At 42.0% G+C, this 27,214-nt stretch overlaps 1 protein-coding gene across 2 annotated transcripts in view; it reads right to left on the minus strand.

The window, feature by feature from the left end:
- The window catches only part of LOC127626410 (zinc transporter ZIP11-like), a 210,684-nt gene that overhangs the window by 10,108 nt on the left and 173,362 nt on the right, over positions 1-27,214 (minus strand). For both annotated transcript variants that reach the window (XM_052102150.1, XM_052102149.1), the window contains exon 7: positions 13,912-13,981. In XM_052102150.1, coding sequence (XP_051958110.1) covers positions 13,912-13,981 — 70 coding nt within the window. The remainder of the gene's footprint in view (positions 1-13,911; positions 13,982-27,214) is intronic.

Consider the following 27,214-nt stretch of genomic DNA (forward strand, 5'->3'; position numbering starts at 1 on the left):
GTCAGTAAAACAAATGGGAGAGAGAAATTAGGAGAATATAAAAGCGGCCCACCACAAAATGCAGCTTTCACCTGTATAAACGCCTGTTTACACTGCTCAGTCCACTGGACCGGGTCTGGAGCTCCCTTTTTAGTAAAACAGTCAGCAGGCTGGTGATGTCCGAATAATTAGGAGCAAACCTTCTATAATAGCCAGCCCCAGGAACTGTCTCGCCTCCTTTTTGGTCTTGGGTCTCAGGGAAGCCACAACTGCAGTGGTCTTATCAATTTGGGTGCGCACCTGCCCATGACCCAAGCGTAACACCAGATACCATACCTCCACCCGTCCAATTGCACACTTCTTGGGGTTAGCAGTGAATCCCGCTCATCACAGCCACCTCAGAACAGCCAATTGTGACTGTATATGATGATGTCATCCAGATAGGCAGTGCCGTAAGCCAAGTGGTCTTGGTGCAGCTCAAGCAGGGCCTGATGTTAAGCATGATGAATACTGGTGAGGGACTTGATGACTTCCGCCAATGGTGAGACCTCCATGTTGATGTACATTGGCGGCCAAACGTTTGTAATAATGTACAGATTTTGCTCTTATGGAAAGAAATAGGTACTTTAATTCACCAAAGAGGCAATCAACTGATCACAATGTATAGTCAGGACATTAAAAATTACTATTACAATTTAAAAACTAATTTCAGAACTTTAAAGAGTTCTCATAAAAAAAAAACGTCCACTTGCAGCAATGACAACTTTGCAGATCTTTGGCATTCTAGCTGTCAGTTTGTCCAGATACTCAGGTGACATTTTACCCCACACTTCCAGTATAAACCAGTGTGATTACACTAGTCTGGGCTCAGACACGTACGATCATACCGGTATGATTACACTAGTCTGGGCTCAGACACATATGACCAAACCAGTGTGATTACACTAGTCAGGGCTCAGACACGTACGATCATACCGGTATGATTACACTAGTCTGGGCTCAGACACGTACGATCAAACCGGTATGATTACACTAGTCTGGGCTCAGACACATACGACCAAACCAGTGTGATTACACTAGTCTGGGCTCAGACACATACGACCAAACCAGTGTGATTACACTAGTCTGGGCTGAGACACGTACGATCAAACCGGTATGATTACACTAGTCTGGGCTCAGACACATATGACCAAACCAGTGTGATTACACTAGTCAGGGCTCAGACACGTACGATCATACCGGTATGATTACACTAGTCTGGGATCAGACACGTACGATCAAACCGGTATGATTACACTAGTCTGGGCTCAGACACATACGACCAAACCAGTGTGATTACACTAGTCTGGGCTGAGACACGTACGATCAAACCGGTATGATTACACTAGTCTGGGCTGAGACACGTACGATCAAACCAGTGTGATTACACAAGTCTGGGCTGAGACAAACCGGTATGATTACACTAGTCTGGGCTCAGACACATATGACCAAACCAGTGGGATTACACTAGTCTGTGCTCAGACACATATGACCAAACCAGTGGGATTACACTAGTCTGGGCTCAGACATGTAAGATCAAACTGGTGTGATCTGCATTCCTGCAGCTGTTTACTAGCAAAAGAGGGGCTGAAGTGGTTGTCATAATGAAATAGTTTATCAAAGATTCTTTTCAACATCACAATATCTTTCCTGATATCATTCCTCTTATATATTTTCTCTCAATCTGTTCTGCTTTAATTCATGGTACAGTATCATAATATTAGTTTATTTTATATGCTATATGTTTATTATGGTTCACAAGGTAGTCTGAGGATAAAAAAGTATATATTTTCAAAAATGTAGTTTAAACTCACGTCAAGTTTTAGAAATGTAATCTTTGTGTCCATGTTGGTTTTATAAATAATGGAAAAACATAACGTTTTCTACCAAAAATTTATTTAATAACTTTAAAAATGTCATGTGATGTAACCAAGTAAAATATATAAAAATACTTTCCTTGCATTGACAAAAATGTTTCATTAATATAATCAATACAAATATGTTTCAGAAATATTGTGACTGTTTTTTTTTTTCAGGATCACACCATATGACCTGAACAAAATGCATCTTTAATTTAAAATGTTAGTTTTGAGGGTCTGCAGGGGTCGTCTCCATTTTATTTATTTATTTATTTTATTGTTGCATGACAACAAAATAGCAACATGCATGTCGGTTACACCACTTGACTTTGATTTGAATATTATTCATATTTTAAAACAGAAATTTCACAAATTTTATGCTTTTTAAAAAATAAATAATAATTAAATATTATTCTGCACTACCCATGACAACATTTATTTTTTAAGAATTTCAGCTGTTTTTATTATAATTTTATCCCCAGAAAAAAAAAACTAAATGGCTTTGAACTCAGTAATTGAAAATATGTTTATCATAGAAGTGCATTCAAGTAATTGTTTTGTGGTAAGTTTTAATGTATATTTTGATAATTTAATAAACAAAATAAATGCTCCAGAATTGACCCTCCTTGCAGCACTCATGCACTGTCAAATCCATGTCTGCTTATGTCCAGCAGAAGATTTCAGATGGTTACTGCAGTAGATCCTGCAAATAAATCTCCAATAATTTTTTACCCCAAAAAAATAAATGTTGGAATTTATTTTTATTCATTATTTCAGATTATATAGCCTAAATACTTTGCTTAAAAAGTGACAAAGAAATGTCTGATAGAAGGTTATTGAAAAATGTACAACTAAACGATCATACAGATACTTTGTTTCATCCCACATAATATCATCCCACATGAACATCACTGCACTTTCATTGTGTTAAGAAAAAAGCTGTGCCACAGTTTCTTCCCCTTTAAATTGTTACTACTAACATGAAAATTTGCCTTTGGAAGCCAGACAGAAAGTTGGACAGTGGGCCATATTTTACTGCCATTTAAAAACACACCTGTGGTGATGTTGAGCCAAGGGTGTCCCGCTAAACCAAATTTAATGTAGTCCAAGTTCTAAGGTCTAAAAGTATTCACACTCAGAATACCTTGATGACGTCTTTGGAAGACATGGATACTGTTTAAATAAGGTGTTAAAGACATTGGCTCTTAAACTTGAATAGGGTGCATTAATTACTGTATAAATTAATGACCCTGTGAAATCAGAATTGGAGTTTTGTGGTTTTTAAGTCCATGCCTTTTAGCTTTTTAAATATGCTAGTGTACTCATAATCATTGACAAAATTCACTTTTAGCAGATCTATTTTACATATTAAAAATGAACAGACTTTCTCTTCCAGGAATATGGACCAAAAATATTGGTACCAAATCACGATTCATGGCTGTGATGTAAAATAAAGACTATTGGCTATTTAAAAAAGGGTCATGTCCCACCCTAACTTCCTGTTTCAATTTAAAATACAGTACATTAACACAGGAAACATAACTGCATTCTTCAAATGATTTAAGGGTCTTTTAAGGGTACACTAATCAAAATATTTACAAAATTGCTGTCAAGATTAATCTTTTTTTCTACTAAAAAAACACACTAAATAAGACAGATGAACAACAACCGTAGTAAAGAATTTTACGAGAGGTCAACAGATGCCTCATCAGCTGCTGAGAAAATTCTATAACAAGAGAATAAAAGAGATTGAGAAAAATGACTTCTTTCAATCCCTTAAAGTCTTTTAAACCCCTTATCATGTGTGAGATGAGAGACGGCAAAATTAAAAAGAGTGAGGGAAAAACAGGGCGGGGTGGGGTAAGCCAGGAGAGGAAATGGAGGGATATAGAGAAAGAGGGGAGAGAGATGGATGAGAGACAGAGAGCTGAGAGAACAGGGGCCCTATGTTTTTGAGATTCAAAGCACAATGTGCTCTTTGAGGGCTGCAGAGAATAACATTTAGATAGAGGGCCATCAGTCCAACCCTCCTCCGCTCTCTCGCTCTCTTTCTCTCTCTCTCTCTGCCCTTCTTTTCGGCATTCTTTTCTCACTACATTCTAGTTTCCACCATATATACTCATTGGAATTACCTGCATTTATGCATACAGCATTTGTCTTAAAATCTGGTTTGACCTTCTTCCGTTTCAAAAATGAACAAATACAATCAGTTTGAACTAATAACACACATTATTGTATTGTTCTTGTACATATTTCCTAAAACATAATGCACTGAATAATACATATGATTATATATGTATATTTGAATACATAACTCCAATATTCACAGAGTAGGTTGTCAGAAGTATTCAAAGCCCTAGGCTAATAATGTCAACAAAAGCTAATTAGAGTCAGGAGTTAGCAAACCTGGCATCCAATGAATGAAACGAGATTGGAGGTGTGTGTTAGAGCTACTTTGACTTATAAAAAGCATTCAAACATTTTGAGTTTTCCATTAACAATAAGCTTCTGCTGACGTGGACTACGCTTTGCAAAAAGAGATCTCAGAAGACATACGATCAAAAATTGTTGCATTGCATGAAGCTGGAAAGGGTTACAAATTTATCTTGAAGAGTTTAGATATTCATCTGTCCATAGTTAGACAAATTGTCTATAAATGGAGAAGATTTAGTACTGTGGCTACTCTACAAAGAAGTGGCCGTCCAGCCAAGATGACTCAAAGGGCACAAAGCAGAATGCTCAGTGAGGTAAAAAGAACCCTAGAGTGACAGCTAAAGACTTGAAGTCGTCATTGGAACTGGTTAATTTCTCTGTTCATGAGTTTACTATATGGAAAACATTATCAGGCATGGTGTCCATGGCAGGGCACCACAAAGGAAGCCGCTGCTTTCCAACAAAAATTTTTTGTGTGATTTAAGTTTGCCAAAGACAACCTTGACACTCCACAATGCTACTGGAACCAACAACCAACCGAAGTGACTGAACCCTCACACTCTATTAGGTTAAGGCCTGGGCTATAGCTGGGCCAAACCAAAAGGTTTATTTTATTTTTCATTTTTTGAAGCAATTCTGTAGTTGATTTACTTCAATGTTTAGGGCCATTCTCCTGCTGCATCACCCAACTTCTACTGAGCTTCAGCTGGCACACAGCCACACTGACATTATCTTGTAGGATATCATGAGACACATGTATTCACAGGAATTCATATTTCCCTCAATGATGGCAAGCAGTCCAGTCCCCAAAGCAGCCCCAAATCACAATTCTCCCTCCACTGTACTTCACCGTTGGAATTAAGTTTTCATCTTGGTATACGGTGCCCTTTTACACCATACATAGTGCTGTGTGCTCTTCCCAATCAATTCAACCTTAGTTTTACCAGTCCACAAAACATTTTCCCAGAAGCATTGTGGAGTGTCAAGGTGGCCTTTGGCAAACTTTAGGCACACAGCAATTTTCTTGTCTTCGTGGTGTCCTGCCATGGACACCATGCCTGTTTACGGTTTTATGTAAAGTAGACTCATGAACAGAGATGTTAATCAGTTCTGATAATTCCTTCAAGTCTTTAGCTGTCACTCTAGGGTTCATTTTAACCTCAATGAGGATTCTGTGGTGTGCCCTTTTAGTCATCTTTGCTGGACGGCCACTTCTAGTGAGAGTAGCCACAGTACTAAATTGTCTCTATTTATAGACAGTTTGTCTATCTGTGGACAGATAATTATAAAAAATCTCTTCAAGATAACTTTGTAACCCTTTCCAGCTTCATGCAAAGAAACAAATCTTGATTGTATGTCTTCTAAGATCTCTTTTTTTGCGAGGCAAGGCCACGTCAGCAGAAGCTTCTTGTGAATAGCAAACTCAAAATGTTGAAGTGCTTTTTATAAGTCTAAGTAACTGTAACCCACACCTCCAATCTTATTTAATTAATTGGAAGCCAGGATTGCCAACTCCTGACTCTAATCAACTTTTGTTAATATCATTAGCCTAGGGTTTCATATACTTTTTCCAACCTACAATCTGAATGTTTAAATAATGTATTAAATATGTACAAGAACAATACAACACTGTGTGTGTTATTAGTTAAAACAGCAACTTAGATGAAGATCAAACCAGATTTTAAGACAAATTTATACATAAATGCAGGTAATTCCTGCAAGGGTTCACATACTTTTTCTTGTCATTGTAAATGGTGGATTACTTACTCCCTGCAATAGTAGTCAAGTGAAATTAAAACCACAGTTTTCTGTTTTTTCACTAAATGAACACAAGGAAATATATATTTTTCTATACTATGTACTGTACTATTTATTGTTATATTGGATCTTTAAAAAAGTCTTCAGGAAATACACAGATGAGCCAAAATATTATGACCAGGTGAAGCAAATAACATAGTCATCTCCTAACAAGGCCACATGACAACATCTGGGTAGAATAGATGGTAAGCAAACAATCAGGTCTCGCAGTCAACGTGTTGAATGCAGGAGTAAAGACCTGACTTTTGGCTCATCAGTGTATAAAGGCCAAGTAAAAGCATATTAAAATCATTACAATATTCATGTTGCTTAATTTTACATCAGCAAATATATCAGCAGGAATGTGCCACAAATATTGCCTGCATTACCCTGCATTGAGATATTCAAAAATGTTATAGTTTCATAACAGAACGTGTGCTGTGTAAAAAGCTTCTGCAATGCATCATTATATTGTGCAACTAGTTAGAAATCCAAGCTTCAATTATGTATGAACTATTAATGATAACAGTGGCTTGATTAGAGTGATATGAAATGTCAAATATGCTATCGTTTGGACAAATATAAAAAGAAAAACTATTGTCAATGCACCAGCAGAGAAGCAGGAAAATGTTATTACAGCTGATTTTGTCCTCAAAATGAAACAAGCTTGTTGTAAAATGTTTTGACAACTCCAAGGTCACGTCACCTCCGCTGTTGTATGTGATGAAGAATGAGTCAATAAAGCTAATTGATGCCAGTAAAGTGCATGTCAGTAAAGACTATTCAGAAACACACAAGCACATTTATACCAAAGCTCACACACACACAAATTCTCACTTGATGTGCTTTGGCGAGGGACATCAAGTACATCTCTCACCTACAATGTCTAGCACTAAACAGCCACAACACTCCATGCTGTGACATCTGAAGATCATTCTACTGCTGCAATACATGGAACTTTGCACATAATACATATGAACATTTTCATTATAAGGACAGAGCATATACTGCATAATAACCTAACACTTTAGCAAAATAATTTGCACAATCCACTTACCAAACTGCCTCATTATCAGTAAACACAACACTGACATGTACATACATAATATTTAGTTATGCATTTGCCATTTCTTTTTTATTTTACTTTCTTTCTTTTTTTTTTTCTTTGCTTTGTTCCTTAATTTAAATTTTGTATAATTTTGTTTGGTATGTATTGTCCTAATATACTGTATGTAACTATTGTCAAACATAGGTTGGACCAAGGTTATAACAGTTTGAATTTTTTTATTTAGCTTTCATTTCTATTTTTGCTACAATTTAGTTTAGTTTTCATTTTGTTTGTTAGTTCTTTGTTAGTTTTAGTTTAGTTTTTAAATATTTTATACTTTACTTTCAAAATTCATTACATTTAGTTTTTATTTCAGTTTTAAATCAAATGATACATATAGAATGGGAAAAACAGGCATTTGTGCATTGTGGGTCATATTGCTGGACACCCAAATGTACAGTTTGTACTGATATTACAGTAGCAGAAAACACATAATTTAACAAAAACTTTAACTACAAAGTCCTCTTTAGTGCATTTAACTTGTCGTCTAGTGGCATCTTCATGTTAAGGTGATAGTTGGTTTTAAGGTTTAAAAAAATATATAGCAAAAAAAACAAAAAACAATATTTTTAAAGGTTTTTTTTTTCTGAATATTTCCAAAATGTACTTTAATTTCTATTCATGAACAAAATGTACATTTTTTTTCATAGGATTTATTTCACACCTGTTCGCCTCCATAGAAATCTTTGTTTTAAATGCAAAACATACATGGGTATATTTTCTACTTATTTTGATCATGTGATCGCATCCAGCCATTCTGAAAAGAGGTTCATTCTGTGATCCAGGAGATAACCGGTAAACGGTTCATATCATCCCCTTCATTTTATATGTTGAACCACACTTCTGAAAACGTTTTGTGATGCAGACACCAAGTCTCTATTAAATCGGACAAAGTCTGGAGACTCAGGAATTCATTACATTCTTTCTTACAGAAACTCTGATTGCCTGTTTCAGGAAGACTATGTTTTTTTCCCTATGCAATCTATGCAGGAAGAGCTGCATATATGCTGTACATATACATAAACAACTTATTTCTAACACATTTCAGCGCTTTTTGCTTGTTTGTCTGTTTGTTTGTTGATGTTATTGTATGTGTTTGTTAAATTTGAAAATCAATAAAAAAATTAAAAATATATATAATTTTTTTCAGAGCCATACAAATTTATTTTAGTTTAGTTTCAGTTTTTCCAATTATGATGATTTTTATTTCAGTATACGAATATGTTTTTTTACATTTCCTTTTTGTTTCCGTTTAAGTTTACAATAATAACCTTGGTTTGGACACACAAAGTAAGACTATAACTGGTTACCCTGTGCACAGGACAATACAGAACTTGAACCTTAATCAAGGAATAATGTAAAGGCAGCTGGTCGTTATCGCAAAATAAACTTCGAGAAGGTGATCTAGACCTCAACACGAAGCGGAGGTTCATGTATCACCCTTAAGGGGTTTATTTTGCAATAATGGCCGGCTGACTGTAAATTGTTCCGCTTATTACATGGCTACCTACCAAACAAATTAATTAACTGACATGAAATATTGATTTGAGTTACAAATGATGTTATTATGTGAGAAGAAAGTAATCATAGTGTCTAGAAGCAGCTGAATGCCACCTCCGGTGTGTGTCAGAGTTGTGCAAAGTGATACGAAACATAGGAAAGATGACTTGCAATACCTGGATGAGCAGTCTGATAGTGCAAATGTCCAACCTGGAACTGTTTTTCATGTTTTCACAGAAGAAAAGGCAGTGCCTCCTAAAACCTGCTAGTCCAGAACAAGGAACCGCTAACGTCAGGGTAAGGGTGCAAAATAATGTCCACATCAAGTAAAGTTTCTAAAACAACAACAACTCAGTCCGGCAAGACTGATGTAAACATTACACTGAGTATTACACTGAAAAATGATGATGCGATACATGCATTCAGTTGATGGACATCCCACTCCTATGTACGTCACGTTACACAATGGCTACAGCCACTTTATTTTCTCCACCCACCATTCATCTAAAATTATTTTATTAACAATTATACAACATTAAGTTATGGTATGTAAATCTGATTAGACACATATCTAAGAGTGTTGATATTTAGTCCAACAGCACTGGAACACGTCGTTAATTGTATTCCTCCGATTTTCCATGTTCATGGCTTTCCCATGGCTTTCCAAAAAGTGGTGGGAATTTTGATTCGTCATTCATTTTGATTTAATTCACAAATTCTTTCAGTGACCATTTCTGGAGATTGTATAATTACACCAGTAGGTGGTGAAAAATTAGCATCTTTAATTTGACAAGTTAGTAGGACTGAGATTTACTGATATTTATAGTATAAAAAATAGATATTGTTTTTTTTATATTATATTTCTATAATTAGCCTATGTTCAACATCGAGATGATCAGGTGTGAGTCGCTAAAAACACAATCAGTTCAGCAATGCTATACACACAATCAGCTATCTGAATCACAGTAATAAAATCAGCAGGTTAGGAAGTATGAGCTGGCTAGCGGCTACCTAGACCTGCTCTCATGTAAATCCATAATGAGGCTAAGTAGCCACTAGCTATATATCCGTTAATATGATACAGTGATTTACTAAAGACAGCAATGGCAATGCTATACAGCTATCGACTGAACACAACGGCAACTCCGAAATCAACACCATTGCTCTTTATTTATGTACTATTTAATTCAAAGTTTTTTCATGAATCATAGTGCTGTCAAGTCCGCAATTTTTTTAATACAGGCAAGTAAGTCTTTCAGTGGACATTATGACTTATAGGCTACAGCAATTACATCATTAATGGGTTACGTAGCGGACATGCGTCGGGCCAAACCCTTGCAAAAATCGAGAGTTTATGGCAAATTTGCCACTGATAATTTTCGCATGCAAATTAGCTCTGCAACAAACTTGCGGCAAATTGTCCATTGTTGCCAAAGGTTTGCTGCAGGTTCACCACTACCGGTGAAGAGCTGCAAACTTCTGGCAAACATTTGAGGTGAATCACAAGCTCATTTGCATGTGAAAATAATGAGTGGCAAATCTGTGGCAAGTTAGTTTGCCAGAACTCTAGATTTGTTTTGTAAGGAAAACCAGGAAGAAAGGAGGTCACACACCTTATGTAGGATTAAATCATAAAATTAGTTTACTTCTTGAACTTCAAATTAAAAGGCAGCTTAATCTGTAGAGTTCATTATTTCTTGTTGTCTTACAAGCCTGTGGAATGCATTTCCTTCTACATTAATGGTCTGAAATGTACATCGCGAAAAAAATCATTATCAAACAATATGAAAAAAAGTGAGTCATTCAATCACTGACTCAACTGTTTCGTTAAAAAGAGCTGTTCACCACCAAATCAAATTACTTCGGATGCAAAAAAAAAACTGCTACAGTATGATTGTTTCTGGGCAGGTTAGGCCGTAATGTAGAAACTGGAAACACAGTCCGGATCTGAGAGAATCTCGCAGATCCCTTGGCCGAACACCGGAACCATCTCAATTTAGCTGGAAAAGAGGTTGGAATCAAAGCTGAATGTCCCCTTTAAAGTCAGGCTAAAATCTTCTGTCTAGTCAGAAACATATGCTCTCTACCTTCAAATGCTTTCTACATTGGTACAAAAAAAAAAAAAAGCTCTCTTTCTTTGAAGAGTCTTTAAGCATCTGGTTTTAACAGTCCACTTGAGTATGTGGGTACTGGGGAATGCAAGGACTGCTTTGACTGGGAGAAGAGGGCTGGGAAAGAGATGGAAACAGAAGAGTGGCTTTCCCCTGGAAAACAAACAGACTTTTGTTTCAGAGGTCTGCCTGACAGACTGACTGACTGACTGCCTTTAGTGGCTCAGGATAGAGAAATGGTGGGGTGTAGAGGTTGGGGGACAAGACAGTGAGAGAGGGGATAGGTATTGCGATTTAAGAAACATGCATTTATACAAACATACTAGAGCTGTCAGAATTAACGTGTACATTAACACTTGCTGGAAAGGCGGAACCTTTATAATGTGTCTCCCTGGATTCATTTACCTGACACACACTTCACAACACACACACAACAGAGCCTCCTTGTCTGTGACAAAATGATGGAGAAAGGACCTACTAACGTTATTTGATATACAAAACAAGCCCAGATGTGACATGTTAGAAATCAAGTATTTTTAATCCTATGTAAGGTGCATTTTAATTACCACAGAAGCATGACAAGTCTTTTCTATCATCAAAATGCAAAATGAGGTGTTTTTGTCTGCAAATGCTTTTCATATGTTCTTCAAAGATGCAATTCGTCATTGTTGTTGATGCTCTGATGCGAATTGTGAAAGTGGTTTCACGATTTCTGTAACAAAGTGGATAGCCACAGCCCATTGCAATGAATATACAACGTATGTGGAGACTTGTTATTTCAGTTAGTCAACCTCCCACGTAGACTTGTTCTAACACTTGTAGAAATGTTTAATATTACTTGAACTGGTGCTATTTTAGTGCATTTCTATCTTTATACTGTGAAAGGCTTTGTTAGGAAAATGCTAATAAAGCATTATATTGTTACATCTGTTTTGTTATCTTTCCTAAGTTGGAAATAAATGCATTTTGATAGGAAAAGAGTATATATAGTGTCATATTTCAGCACTTTCAAAATCTGTGATTAATCACGATTAATTACACAACATTATGCGATTAAGCACAAATACAAATATTAATTGACTGACAGCTCTAAAACATACACATTCCAGACCTCATGAGCCCTTTCTGCATAAACAATCATCTACCCTTAAGTTGAAGGAGAAATAATGTTAGTAATACCACTTCAGGCTGTGTATACCAGCTTACTGTGAATTCTAGATTATATATGCCCCCAACATCAAACCACAAAACTTAACACTGGGATTGACTTTTCAGCATAAAGATCAGACAAGGCCCTATGAAGTTGTGCAGAGGTGTTCGAATAATATAAAACTGTTAACTTGTGTCTTTTGTCATGGATGAAATATCTGAATGGCAAAAGTATGGTAATTGAAGGTTTTGTACACATGATCGATGCAGGAATTGCCACTGATTGGACAGCTCTGTCGTGTAAATGTATTAATCATTGGTTGACTATTTTTGATCTGAAAACCAAATACTTGAAGGGATTTCATTTTTTAAATGGAAAACCTGATCGGATGCAGCTGCAGTCTGCATCTTTGTGAAATACTGCCAGCAGCTTTAATTATTATACGCTAAATGCAATAACATAGCCTACTCCACTTCCCCGAAATCAATTAAAGGAGATCTGGGATTTCGCTAAAGTTCCTCAAGGACTCTAAGGTCATTCAAGTTTTATTCTATCATCTGCTCAATGCTACTATGAAGGAGAGAAAAGAGAGGCAGAAGAGAGAACAGAGAAAGCAAGCATATTTAAAGAACAGGAAAGGAGTGTAGACTTGACAAGCAAATAGGAGAGAAGGATACAGTAGAGTAGATTACAATATGGTAGAGTTGTGCAGGGTATAATATAGCTAAATAGAGTATACTGAAATCCGGAGTAGAGGCCATGGAGAGTACCGTCACCTATACAACTTGAGTACAACTGAGTATAATCGAGTCGAGTAGATTTCTATCAATTAGAGTGCAATCCAGTAGAGTACATTCAAGTAGGTTAGAGTACAATCCATCATAATAGAATACAATCCAACTGAATAGAGAAGTGTAGAATACATTTGAGTAGAGTTGAGAGCAACAGACGTGAAGTAGAAACCAGTATGTAAAATAGAAATGAGTTAAATGATTCCTGCTTTCTCTCTCTCTCTCCCTCCCATCTATATCTGTGTTCTTGTGTGATTGTTTTTAGACTATGACAAAGGCCTCTTTCTTATACTGTATCATAAGTTCAACACACCACAGAGAGCTCACACACACAGACTGCTCTCTCTGTTTACTTATTGAGCAAACTATGTATCCATTCACCCATCTGTCTCTCCTCGCCTGTGCACTTTTAATTATGACTCTTCTAGAAAGCACATACAGTAGTAGTAGGAAACACTCCATATGGATGTTAAGAGATGAAAACATTTGTAACACTAATCCAAAACAGCTTTCCTTATTCTGTAACATGCAACACACTACTAAGGGCAAAAATAAAAAGAAAGGAGGAGAAGAGGACAGACAGAAATACCAAACGAGAGAAATAAGGAGCAGTCTGTCTGTCTCAACATCTGCAAGCAGTCGCTCACATCTGGATGGCAGTCTGAGTCACAAACTTGTGCGTGCACACACACACAGGACTGCATTGAGTTCTTGCTGAGTCTTACAGTGGAGTCCAGGTGGTTCGACGTTTAAAACGCTGCTCTGGTTCTCAGCTATGGTTAATAGATTCCATCTGGCAGTATGATGTGTACACTTGTTATTCTGTTTCCTTCTCTCTCTTGCACTTTCTCTCTCTCCATGTCTGGCAAGTTTCTCTTATTTAAAAGCAGACTGTCCTGAGGACATCACTGAACATGGATGCAAACATGTGCGCCATAAAATCACAACACCACATTATTTGTGTTTGTTTTTGGACAGAGTGAGACATGGCAATACTAAATTTGTCCACTTGGTGACAGCATCACACAATACTGTCCACAAAATTCAGGCAAGATCCATTCATTGAAGACTGATGCAAACTCGAAAAATCCAGAAAATCATACTGTGTGTGAGCTGTAGCAGTGGACATGTGTAAAAGACTTACCTGGCACTCTCAAATGTGGCTGACGGAGTTTTGCCGATTGCTCCAAAGCCAACTCCAACAGCAAGTCCCTCTGGAACACATGAAACAAACACCTGTTATAGTTTTACCAATATCAGACTGTTTGAAAGGTGCATTGATGATCAGGACTAATTTAAGAAGTAAGATGGAGGGAGGAACTACTGGGAAAAAAAAACGACTAATATGGTTTAGGCTAATTTAGCTGGTTGGACAAATGAGCTCCCAGCCTGACCAACTGATGAGTGCCCATATCCCTTCAAAAACCATAAAAACAGACCTGACCAGTGGATATCAATATGGTGGCCAGCTAAAACCAGCATACTACCTTAGGCTAGTTTAATCTGTTTATTTGTTTTGTTTTTTCAGCAGGGAGGTGAGTGAAAAAGAGTTTTAGTACAATCAAGCAGAAACCGTTCTATCCCCCAAAACACCTAACCAAGCTTTCAACTATCAACACAGGAAGGCTTTAAACATAGTATCTCAACACTCCAGAGACTGAATATATTATGCTCAATTTTTTGTCATTAAGTGTAATTCGGAGGACAGTTTGTGTGATGTTAGCATAGGATGTTTATGAGTAACCTCTAACGCTATTCATCCAAAGCAACTTGGTTTCCACAGATTGCAGCAAGCAGTAATAAAACAGAATTGTGTTGTCAATAAATGTCTATCTCCATAATTTCTTTCTAATGGTGGGTGATATGAAAAGTAGTATATTTTAGAGTAGTTTTCTATCACAATATAGTTAAAATCAATAAAAATGTGTTTAAATGTTCAATAACCACATTTTAATGCCTATTATTGGAGAATCTTGTCAGTGTATTAAATACTTTATAAATGAAAACTAGGTCTTCATATAATTTTCTCTTGAACTTGACAAACGGTCAAAGTAGGGCTGGGCGATTAATCTAAAACCTTGATAAAAGCTTGATTAATAAAATTTTATTTTCAATTACGATTTGGCTTCAAACGATTATGAAAACAGGATAATCGAGGTAAAATGATTATTGTGCCGCATTCTGTCTCGCAATGGAACTCCCCCGTGTTATATCTCTAAAGCATCCTTTATTAAAGTTCAAATAATAAGGAAGTGGGTTATGAAAAGAAACTCAGAAACTGGCATTTCTTTTAGGAGTTGCGTGAAGTTACCGGGGAAGAGATTGAATCTTCTCCCGGCTGATGCACACTCTGGTGCGGGCACGATCGTCACTCACGCGTGTTTGCTGCAGCTAGCTTATAACGCGATGGCTCGTGACGTAGTGAATCATAATATATGTGTCATGTTCACTGTGTGTATTTTATAATGAAGAAAATCGGTGATACGAAACTCTAGTAAGAAGAGAAAGCTTGATTTTGAAGTTAAGATAAAGGTGAGAGTGTTTAGTCTTAGCCTATTATACAATGGAACAAACTACATTTTTGATTATTCTTTTTTGGCTTGTTTTACAAAATAATAGATAAAACTCCTTTAACAAAGTGTACATTTACTTTAGGAGCTATACTGCAGAAGAAAAAAAATTATAAGAGAATGTTGAATACAATAATTAATCATGGCTCGACATTAACGCTTGTCTGGGACAAGTGGATTTTTGAAGGGGCAAGTGAAAAATAATTTTACTTGCCCGACAGGACAAGCAGACTGATTAAATAATGAAAAAATGACCGGCTATATTTGTGATAGCCTAGGCCTGTGTCATTTATTAGAAAGTTAATATTCTTAATCTGCTGTTGAAAATAATCCAGAGCACGTCATTTTATAATTTGCTAGCGATCAAATAACAGCTGCACCCTGTTTGACTGACAGGCGGTGTATGTGTGTGTGTGCTGAACATGCTCACTCTAATGCGTGCCTGAATGCTCAAATACATTTCAAAATTCCATCAAAATTCCTGTCTTGGTGAGATATTCATGAAAACACAGAGAGTGATGTCTAAAGTGAATGTAAACAGCAGAGAATTTTTTTATAAAAATGTCAGACTTGTAAGTGTAAATGTAGCTTAATAGACCTACTGCTGTCTAGTGCGTCATAACAATAATAAACAACCATCACAAGAAAACACTCTCTACTCTTGACTGGGTAACTTTAGTATCTTTAAAAGTATTAATGTATTATAATCATACAGTGAAGACCAGTAGTAGTTTTATGTTCCATTTTATTCTGAATGTTTACATAAAATCTTAATAGCCTAATGCTTTTAAAAACTTTTGAAGCTGTTAAAAAAGGCACAGAATAATTCTTAATTATTTTTCATCTATTCCTATTCATTGCTGTTTTTATTAATGTTTACTAGTCTTGAATAATCATTCTTCCATAATTAACATATTAGTTAAGTGTTATTATTTGTTGTTGTTAAGAAGCTGGTATTGAGAATCGTAAAATTTCACTACGACTACAGATATTTTGGTATTGTAATAATGTATAGTGTTTATAGCACATGGTAGATCTTGCTGAAATAACATGAACAGGATATTAGATCTCAATGTAAGATAAAATAATTATCATATGACAAAAGCCTCCACCCCTACCAAGTGCAGTTTACATTTCAATTTCAAGGAAATTCACAGTTAAAAATAAACTTTGTTAAGATCAAATAATCATGATCATAATACAGACAAAAATAATCGTGATTATGATTTTTGCCATAATCGATCAGCCCTAAGTAAAAAAAAAAAAAAAAAATATATATATATATATATATATATATATATATATATATATATATATATATATATATATATATATATATATATTTAAAGAAATCAATTTGCTTTGAAATCAACCTTACCCAAATGCTAAATTTTACATAATGCCACCTTTCAGTCTGATGTTGTTGAGTAGTATTATTATTATTACTATAAACTTTCCTTAAGAAACTCAACATCTCATCATCAAAGGAATCAATAAAAGGAAATAATACATAGGCTAAGAAAAATAATGCAACTGGTAATCAGAAGGTTGGTGGTTCGATCCCCACAGCCACCACCATTGTGTCCTTGAGCAAGGCACTTAACTCCAGGTTGCTCCGGGGGAATTGTCCCTTTAATAAGGGCTGTGTAAGTCGCTTTGGATAAAAGCCTCTGCCAGATGCATAAATGTAAATGTAAATAACTGTTTGCGCACTACACGTTGTTTTACCTCTAGAGATAGCGCACGTGACAATCACATGAAACAGCTGCGTTTGTCAGATGAGAAGCATATTTAGTCCAGGCAATCATAAAAATTTACATATATGTCCCAATTTATGTGAAGCACACAATCAAACTACTACAAGTCATTCCAACTGAAATAACAATGGAAAACATTGTCTTTTGTTGTACTCCGCACTACACGCCCTTCTTACATAATAAAATAATGTAATCTCACATCAATATATCGTAAGAAATTATGTACTGTATTTCTTTGGTAAGTAAACGTGTAATAGGTAAGATACACTCTGCGTTGGAGTCCTGATCATGGTTTATCTAGAGACAAAAAAGCTGACTATACAATTCCTTACATATCAAACAAACACAGACAGATGAAACAGTAATAATACATTTGCTACTCAAAAGCATTACTGTCATGACCAATATACAGTATTTCTTTTTTATGTTTTTTCACTACCAGGAACACAACAATATCTGGGGACCTTACTTGACATCTGACTCTACATTGGTTAAAAGGAAACGGTAACAGCTGGGCCACAGTCAGAGTTGAAGTACCTCAGTCACACTATCAGTTCACTGCAATGATATTCAAAAGAACACCCCTTTCCTACTGTATGTCACAATGGGGCTGATTTCAAAACGAGTTGATTTTGTGGGGTGGAAACAATAAATGCTCTTTTAGGACTGGAGATGTTTTGAGTTCTGAAACTTAAAAGTATGTTTTTATAGTACAATGGCATTGTAATGGGATTTAGACGGGCAAGGAGGAGGCGAGAACCGGCTTGACAATATAAATAATAGTTTTAATGATAAACTGAAACAAAAGACACAAACACACACACGACGGACATGCACGTAAATTATCTCTCTCTCTCACACCATCTTCCGCAGTCAGCCTTTATCCCTCTCAGAGGCTTGATTAGCCTGATAAGGGACCGGGTGTGTAGAATCACCACCCGGCCCTGCCCTCCGCCCTGTCACAGGTATATTATACACTGATGAGCCAAAATATTATGACCACACACAGGTGAAGAGAATAATGTTGATCACCTCCTAACAAGGCCACATGTCAAGGTCTAGGTAGATTAGATGGTAATTGAACAATCAGATCTGTTTTTTTGATTGTGCATTTAACATGTTTACATGTAGTAAACATGTTAAATGCAGGATAAAATGGGCAGGAGCAAAGATCTGAGCGAATTAGACAAGGGCCAATTTATTATGGCCAGATGACTGGGTCAGAGCATCTCTGAAACGGAAAGGAGTGTGGGGTGCTCCCTATCAGCAGTGGTGAGTACCAACCTACAGTGCTCCGAGGAGGGACAAATCACAAACCGGCAACAGGGTGTGGGCACCCAAGGCTCATCGATGTGGGAGGGCAACAAAGGCTATCCTGTCTTGTCCGAACCGACAGAACGTCTACTGTGACAAGTCACAGAAAATAAACATTAGGAACATTCAGCAGCACATACCAGACAATCTTTTCCCAGTTTTTGACTATTCAGACATTTTGCTGGCATTTTATTTGGAGGAGCAGCGTTGTTCAAGCACGCTAAGAGACGCAGGCGAGGGAAGCGAGTATTCATCTAGCGAATCTCCGCTCTCTTCCTAACAAAACGGACAGACTACTTCTCCTCAACCATACAAACAAGGACTTGGCAAACTTTGCTGCCTTGTACACAGAAACCTGGCTGAATGAAGCCATTACAGACGGCAATTTACATCTGCCAGGCTTCCAGCTTTTCAGAGCGAATCACATTACGGAGATATCGGGGAAAACAAGAGGTGGTGGAACATGCTTTTACATCAATGAAAGTTGGTATACAGATGTAACAACATAAAAAAAGATGTGCTGTCCTAACTTGGGAGTGCTCTTTATTAACCGTAAGCCTTTCTACTCGCCAAGGGACTTTTCCTTGTGTATTCTGGTGAGTGTTTAAATTCCTCCACAAGCGTGTGTGAGCGCAGCAGCAACTGGCCGGTCAGATCACAGACACGGAAAAACAATACCCGGACTCAATTATTATTCTTTGTGATTTTAAAAGAGCCAACCTCACCCATGAACTGAAAAAATACACACAGCACAATGCATGCCCCAACAGGGACAGAAATATAATGGATCACTGCTACACAACATTAAAGGATGCATATCGCTCTGTCCCTAGAGTAGCTTTTGGACTCTCTGATCACTGTCTGGCTCATCTTCTTCAGATCTACAGGCAGCAACTTAAATCAGCTAAGCCTGTAGTAAGGACTGTAAAGATGTGGACCAATGAAGCAGAGCTGGAACTAAAAGCCAGCTTTAACTGCACTAATTGGAGTGTTTTTGAAGCTGCAGACACCCATCTAGATAAGCTCACAGATACAGTGACATCATATATCAGTTTCTGTGAGGATATGTGCATTCCTGCTAGGACTTATATAACATTCAACAATGACAAACCATGGTTTACTTCAAAACTCAGGCAGCTTCGTCAGGCCAAAAAGGATGGTTACAGAAGTGGGGATAAAATCTTATACAATCAGGCCCAAAACACACTGAAAAAGGAGATTAAAGTGGCTGAGAGAAGCTACTCTGAGAAGCTGAAAAACAAATTTTCAGCTAAAGACCCTGCATCAGTGTGGAGAGGCCTGAAGACATTACCAACTATAAGACACCACCTTCCAACTTTGTAGGGAATCAACAACTGGCTGACAACCTGAATGTGTTTTACTGTAGATTTGAAAAGCCCAGTTTCACACCCCACACCCAATCTGTCCTTCACTTCACACAAACATCAACACCTCCTGCTGCTCAAACTGCACTTAGGATCTGCCAAGAGGATGTGTCGGTCTTCCGGAAACAGAATAAAAAGTAAGCATCAGGTCCAGACAGCGTTCCCCCTGTCTATTTTAAACCCTGTGTTGACCAGTTGACCCCCATATTCACACAGATCTTAAACAGATCACTAGAGCAGTGTGAAGTTCTCTGCTGCTTCAAATGCTCCACCATCATCCCTTTCCCAAAATTAACCAAATCAAAAAGACTTAATGACTACACCTAAAGGACATAACTGGAACCTTTCTGGACCCCCTTCAATTTGCTTATTGAGAAACAGGTCTGTGGATGATGCAGTCAACATGGGATTGTGTCATATCCTGCAAATTCTGGACAGACCAGGGACATATGCAAGGATCCTTTTTATGGACTTCAGTTCGGCTTTCGACTAAATTATCCCAGCTATTCTCCGGACTTATTTAAAATGGTTCCCACCTCTATCTAACAGTGGATCACCAGCTTTCTGAGAGATAGGCAGCAGCTAGTGAGACTGGGGAAATTCACTTCCAGTACCTGCACAATCAGCACTGACACACCCAGGGATGTGTGCTCTCCCCACTTCTCTTCTCCATGTATACCAACGACTGCACCACCAAGGACCCCTCTGTCAAGCTCTTAAAGTTTCTCATCCAAGATGCCAATGTGTCTGCATACTGAAGGGAGATTGAACAGCTGGCTATCTGGTGCAGCCAAAACAACCTGGAGCTGAACATGCTCAGAACAGTGGAGATGATTGTGGACTTCAGGAGAAACCCCCCAGCATTACCCCCTCTCACCATTCTGAACAGCAATGTGGCAGCAGTGGAGCCATTCAGGTTCTTGGGCTCTACCTTCTCAAATAGGCTGAACCTTCTCAATAGCCTGAAATGGGTGACCCACATTGACTCCATTATGAGAAAGGCCCAGCAGAGGTTGTACTTTCTTTGCCAGTTGAGGAAGTTCAAACTCCCACAGGCACTGCTGATCCAGTTCTTCTCAGCAGTCATTGAGTCTGTCCTCTGCACATCAAGAACTGTCTAGTATGGTTCAGCTCCTAAATCAGACATCAGAAGAGCTGTACACATCTAAAGTGAGGAAAAGGGCTGGAAAAATCACCCCACTCACAAAGAAATGTTGCCCTCTGGCCAGCATTACAGAGCACTGAGCACCAGAACAGCCAGGTACAAGAACAGCTTTTACCCACAGGCCATCCATGTCATGAACAGTTAAACCTGTCCCATTGAGCAATACATAATTATGTGCATTAACAAGCTTAGTCTGTTATATTTATTTAACATATCCTACCTCTTATGCACATTACATTTCCTTGCACTATCTGTATATAACAGATTGTATTTGTATATACGTATATTTTTGTCTTAATTTGTATTATTGAACAGTATATACTTTAAATTCGATTCACTTAATAATTTTTTTATTCCATTTTTATTATTTCTGTCTTGTTGTTGTATTGTTTGTGCACTGGAAGCTTCTTTCACCAAGACAAATTCCTTGTATGTGTAAGCGTACTTGGCAATAAAGCTCATTCTGATTCTGAAATGTTAATGATTGTTACAGGAGAAATAGGTCACAATGCATCGCAGCCTGCTGTGAATGGGTCTGTTTAGCCGCAGACCGGTCAGAGTGCCGAAAATAATCCCTGTCCACCATCGAAAGCACCTACAATGTGCAAGTAAGCATCGGAACTGGACCTTGGAGCTGTGGAAGAAGGTTGACTGGTCCGATAAGTCCCGTTCCCCTTCTGTCGCTCTCTCCACGTTGTGTCGGAGAAGCGACACTAGGGGTCTCTCTTGAGCGCCGATATTCACCTCTGACCTATTGAAAAGGGCCAATGAGAGTTGGCAGTCAGTATTTGCATACCCGGCCCCCGCATACGGGTATTTAAGCGGGGCAAATACGGAAGTTTAGTCAGAAAATTTCTTCGGAGCCTATGGTCTGTCTGCAGTTTGCTGTGAGTTACACGCCATTAAAACGTTCCTGTTTCCTCTGACGATATGCATGCTGTTGGATCTTGACGGCGCACAACAGCGGCTTTCTCTTCTCATTGCACGGCGTGCATTGTTGCCCCTGAGCGCTTCGACAGCGCAGACACACACACACACACACACTGTGTACTAAAAGAGTAATTTCCCTAAAAGAGTCATTTCTCTAAAAGAGCAAACACAGCGGCGTTGAACGTCCTTTTGAGGACGCGTCTTTTTCAAGATGCCCTCCGCCCCTGTGTCATTCCTGGATGCGGTAGAAGCCTCTCCGCTTCAGACGGCCACAGGCGCTGTCTCGTGTGTTTGGGCCGCGATCACACCGAGGCGGCGTTTGTGGATGATTCATGTTCTCACTGCGAGAACATGACCATGACCACGTCGCGGTCGCGGCTTGCTTTCAACAGAAAGCAAGCCACCCTAGCCGCACCCCGCATTGCTCCTCCTTCCCACGGGATTGAGGACGATGCGGTTGGCGCTGGGGGCGATTTGGGGGCGGCAGCAGGTACGGTTTTGCCGGGTAGTCCCCCACGAACCTCCCGTTCCCCGGCACGCTCGCTGGTCCCCATCCATGCTCGCAGCGATAGCAGCTAGCCTCACGGCCTGGCTGTCTATCCTCCCGAGTCCGAAGCAGATGAGCTCGCCGCTGCATCGGAGAGTGCGGTGTCTGATGCCGAGGACTCCCCTGGACTGCCGCCTTCGGGCCAGCAGTCCCAGGCTGAGGCCGACGCTCAGATGTCCGACATGCTTTCCCGGGCCGCCGTGAGCGTGGGGTTGGATTGGAACCCTCCGTCCTCCCCACAGCCTTCACGGTTGGATGATTGGTTCCTGGGGGCAGTGCGCCGTTCACGGCCTCGCATCCCCGGTCCCGCTTTTCCGGAGGTGCATGATGAGCTGACGCTCACGTGGAGAGCCCCACTCTCCGCTCGTCTAGGTGCCACCCGCTCCACTCTCTCCACCCTCGACGGCGGAGAGCGCCACGGATACGAGGCGATTCCCCAGGTCGATAGGGCAGTTGCGCACCATCTATGCCCGGTAGCCCTACCTCCTGGCGTGGTCGCCCCGTACTCCCATCCAAGCCCTGTTGGACAACATCCTCGCTCAACGCGAGAGCCTACAGTGCGGCTGGACGCGCTGCCTCCGCCCTGCATGCGATGGTCCTCCTGCAAGTCCACCAGGCCAAAGCTCTCAGAAGCATGCACGGGGGTGGACCTGATCCTGATGTGCTGCAGGAACTGCGCTCAGCGACCGACCTCGCCCTGAGAGCGATGAAGGCCACAGCGCAGGCACTCGGACAGACGATGGCAACCCTAGTGGTCCAGGAACGCCATCTTTGGCTCAATCTGGTCGAGATGCGTGAGGCCGACAAGAACCGCTTCCTGGATGCACCTGTCTCCCAGATTGGCCTTTTCGGCGACACCGTCGAGGACTTCGCCCAACAGTTCTCCGCAGTGAAGAAGCAGACGGAGGCCATCTCCCATATCATGCCCCGCCGCAGACCTGCCGCTACGGGCCCTGCCCTGTCTGCCCGCCGAGGGCATCCCCCTGCGAGGAAACCACTCCTGCTCCGCCTCAACCCGGGCCCAGCTCTCAGCCCCAGCGTCGAGCACCCCGCAGGCGGCGCACGCCCCCTGTCTCACCAAACCCCTCTAGGACCCGGAAGGCTCCCAAGCGTTCATGAGACAGCTGACCCAGAGCCCAAGACGTTAGCTCCAGAGGTGGTAAGACCGCTCCGTCCCCCGGTGGAGGGCCGGGAGGAGAATCCTTTGTTTTTTCATTTGCCACACCCCCTGACGGGGGCTGTGGTACCCACATTCTCAATAAAAGAGCTATTTCCTTTGCCTCTGGGTCACCTGGCCCGCAAATGCCGTTCTCACTGCAATCTGCTTTCAGATTACGACAGTCCCGGTACACCGGACGTGGCGATCCCGCCTTCCGCCTGCCTACGACTGCCCCCCGGCCGGCCGGTTCAGACAAGTCCAGAGGACGCCAGCAGACCTCCTCCTCAGTCACGAACCTGCCCCCTGCCGGGTGCGCGGAGCAAGGTAAGTGCTTTGAGTCTATTCTCAGCACCCCAGCCTCAGGCCGCAATGAAGCCGCCCGACACTGCATTACCTGTTCCGCCCCGCTGCGAGGCCCCGCCGGGTACGTCCAAAATACTCGTCCCTTTGGTGCCCCTAGCGCAGAGCTGGGAAGTGTGGTTTTCGCTTCCCAACGCATCACGCTGGCTGCACCGGACCATTCGACTTCAGTTTGCCCGGCTCCCGCCCCCCTTCAGGGGCGTCCGCTTTTCCGCAGTACACGGCGAGCATGCCAGTTCCCTGCGAACGGAAATCGCGACCCTCTTAGCCAAGGGCGCGGTAGAGCCCGTCCCTCCAACCGAAATGAGGAAGGGTTTCTACAGCCCTTACTTCATTGTACCCAAGAAAGGCGGCGGCTTACGACCAATCCTGGACCTGCGAGTTTTCAATCGGGCCTTGAAATATTCTGGCTGGCGTTCAGCATCTAGATTGGTTTGCAGCGGTAGACCTGAAGGACGCGTACTTCCACGTCTCAATTCTGCCACGACACCGACCCTTCTTACGGTTCACGTTCGACAGCCAGGCGTTTCAGTACAAAGTCCTCCCCTTCGGCCTGTCTCTGTCCCCTCGCGTCTTCACGAAGGTCGCAGATGCGGCTCTTGCCCCGCTACGAGTAGCCGGCATCCGCATTCTCAACTACCTCGACGACTGGCTTATCTTAGCACACTCTCGAGAGTTACTATGCACACACAGAGACCAGGTGCTCCGGCACCTCAGCCGCTTGGGGCTTCAGGTCAACTGGGAAAAGAGCAAGCTCACTCCGGTTCAGAGCATCTCTTTTCTCGGGTTGCAGTTAGACTCAGTCTCAATGACAGCACGTCTCACGAGCGAGCATGCTCAGTCGGTGCTGGATTGCCTCGCTTCCTTCAAGCCAGGCACAGTGGTCCCTCTAAAACTTTTCCAGAGGCTCCTGGGGCATATGGCGTCCTCCGCGGCGGTCGCACCGTTGGGGTTGATGCATATGAGACCACTCCAGCACTGGCTCCAGACTCGAGTCCTGAGACAAGCATGGCACCACGGCACGCATCGGGTAAGGATCACCCCCGCCTGCCTCAAAACACTCCGACCCTGGACAGACCTCTGCTTTTTACGGGCAGGAGTGCCCCTGCAGCAGGTGTCCCGACGCGTTCTGGTCACAACCGATGCCTCCCAGTCCAGGTGGGGTGCCGTGTGCAGTGGGCACGCAGCAGCGGGCCGTTGGAAAGGGGCCCCGCTGCGTTGGCACATCAACTGCCTGGAGTTGCTGACCGACCTTCTTGCTCTCAGGAAGTTCCTCCCGTTAGTTCGGGACAAACACGTCCTCGTGAGATCGGACAGCACCACGGTGGTGGCGTACATAAATCGGCAAGGCGGCGTACGCTCCCGCCACATGTCACAACTCGCCCGCCGTCTCCTCCTATGGAGCCAGCAGCGACTCAAGTCGCTGCGTGCCACTCACATCCCCGGCAAGCTCAACGTAGTAGCGGACGCACTATCACGACAATGCCTGCCCGGTGGGGAGTGGAGGCTTCACCCCCAGTCGGTCCAGCTGATTTGGGAACGGTTTGGCAAGGCCCAGGTAGACCTGTTCGCCTCCCAGGAAACCTCCCACTGCCCGCTCTGGTACGCCCTAACAGAGGCTCCCCTCGGGACAGACACGCTGGCACACAGCTGGCCCTCGGGGCTGTGCAAGTACGCATTTCCCCCAGTGAGCCTTCTTGCACCGGTGCTGTGCAAGGTCAGGGAGGACGAGGAGCAAGTCACACTAGTGGCCCCCTACTAGCCCACTCGGACTTGGTTCTCGGAACTCAGGCTTCTCGCGACAGCTCCTCCCTGGCGAATTGCCCTGAGAAAGGACCTCCTCTCTCAGGGAAGGGGCACGCTCTGGCACCCACGCCCAGACCTCTGGAACCTCCACGTCTGGTCCCTGGACGGGATGCGGAAGAGCTAGCTGGCTTACCGCCGACCGTTGTGAATACAATCAACCAAGCCAGAGCCCCCTCTACCAGGAACCTTTACGCCCTAAAGTGGCGCTTGTTCGCAGATTGGTGTTCTTCCCGAACTGAAGACCCGCAGAGATGCGCAATCAAGTCAGTGCTCCTGTTCCTACAGGAGAGGCTGGACAGGAGGCTGTCCCCGTCCACCCTCAAGGTGTATGTTGCCGCCATTGCCACCCACCACGATCCTGTAGACGGCAAGTCTTTGGGTAAGCACGACCTGATCCTCAGGTTCCTGAGAGGCTCGGAGGTTGAATCCCTCCCGGCCAGGCCTAGTTCCCTCCTGGGATCTCTCGGTAGTCTTGGCAGGACTCCAGAGACCTCCCTTCGAGCCGCTTGAATCAATTGGACTCAGGGCCTCTCTCTTAAGACGGCCCTGCTGATCGCGCTCGCCTCTATCAAGAGGGTCGGGGACCTGCAAGCGTTCTCTGTCAGAGACACTTGCCTGGAGTTCGGTCAGGCGGATACGCCTGTGATCCTAAGACCGCGACCGGGCTATGTGCCCAAGGTTCCTACCACACCATTCCGAGATCAGGTAGTGAACCTGCAAGCGCTGCCCTGGGAGGAGGCAGACCCAGCCCTTTCGTTGCTATGTCCAGTGCGTGCCCTGCGCATTTACCTGGACCACACACAGAGCACCAGACGCTCTGAGCAGCTCTTTGTCTGCTTTGGGGGATGGCAGAAAGGGAATGCCGTCTCCAAACAGAGGCTCGCCCACTGGGTTGTTGACGCCATCACACTGGCTTATCACACCCAGGCCGTGCCCCTACCCTTGCGGGACCGAGCTCACTCAACAAGGGGTGTTGCGTCCTCGTGGGCACTGGCCAAGGGCACCTCCCTAGCAGACATCTGTAGAGCCGCGGGTTGGGCAACACCCAACACCTTCGCGAGGTTTTACAACCTCCACGAAGAGTCGGTTGTGTCTCGTGTTTTGTCAGGTCTGAGCCCGTAGAACTCGGTAACACGTAGAATGACCGGCCGGGTGGATCGCTTGCGCCCAGCGCCCTTTTCCTGATGTCAAGGTTAAATAGTGCGCCTTTTTTCCCAGGGCGCCCCACTCCGAGTCGGGACCCTGGTCGATTCCTCCCCAGCCCTCCGGGTCCGTGGTTCAGCGGAGGAACTCGCCGACCCAAGCCACTGCGGGTACCCTGATGGCTACCCTGTACTGGTATAGGTGCTCCACAGGTAAGGCCTCCTGCTCAGACTCCCCCTGTGTGTATTTCCATGGTTCTGTCCACTTACGAGCGGACCCCCGTGTCTCCCTTAGGCAGTTACAGCTGCCCC

Source organism: Xyrauchen texanus, chromosome 33, assembly GCF_025860055.1.
Source record: "Xyrauchen texanus isolate HMW12.3.18 chromosome 33, RBS_HiC_50CHRs, whole genome shotgun sequence".
Lineage (NCBI taxonomy): Eukaryota > Metazoa > Chordata > Actinopteri > Cypriniformes > Catostomidae > Xyrauchen > Xyrauchen texanus.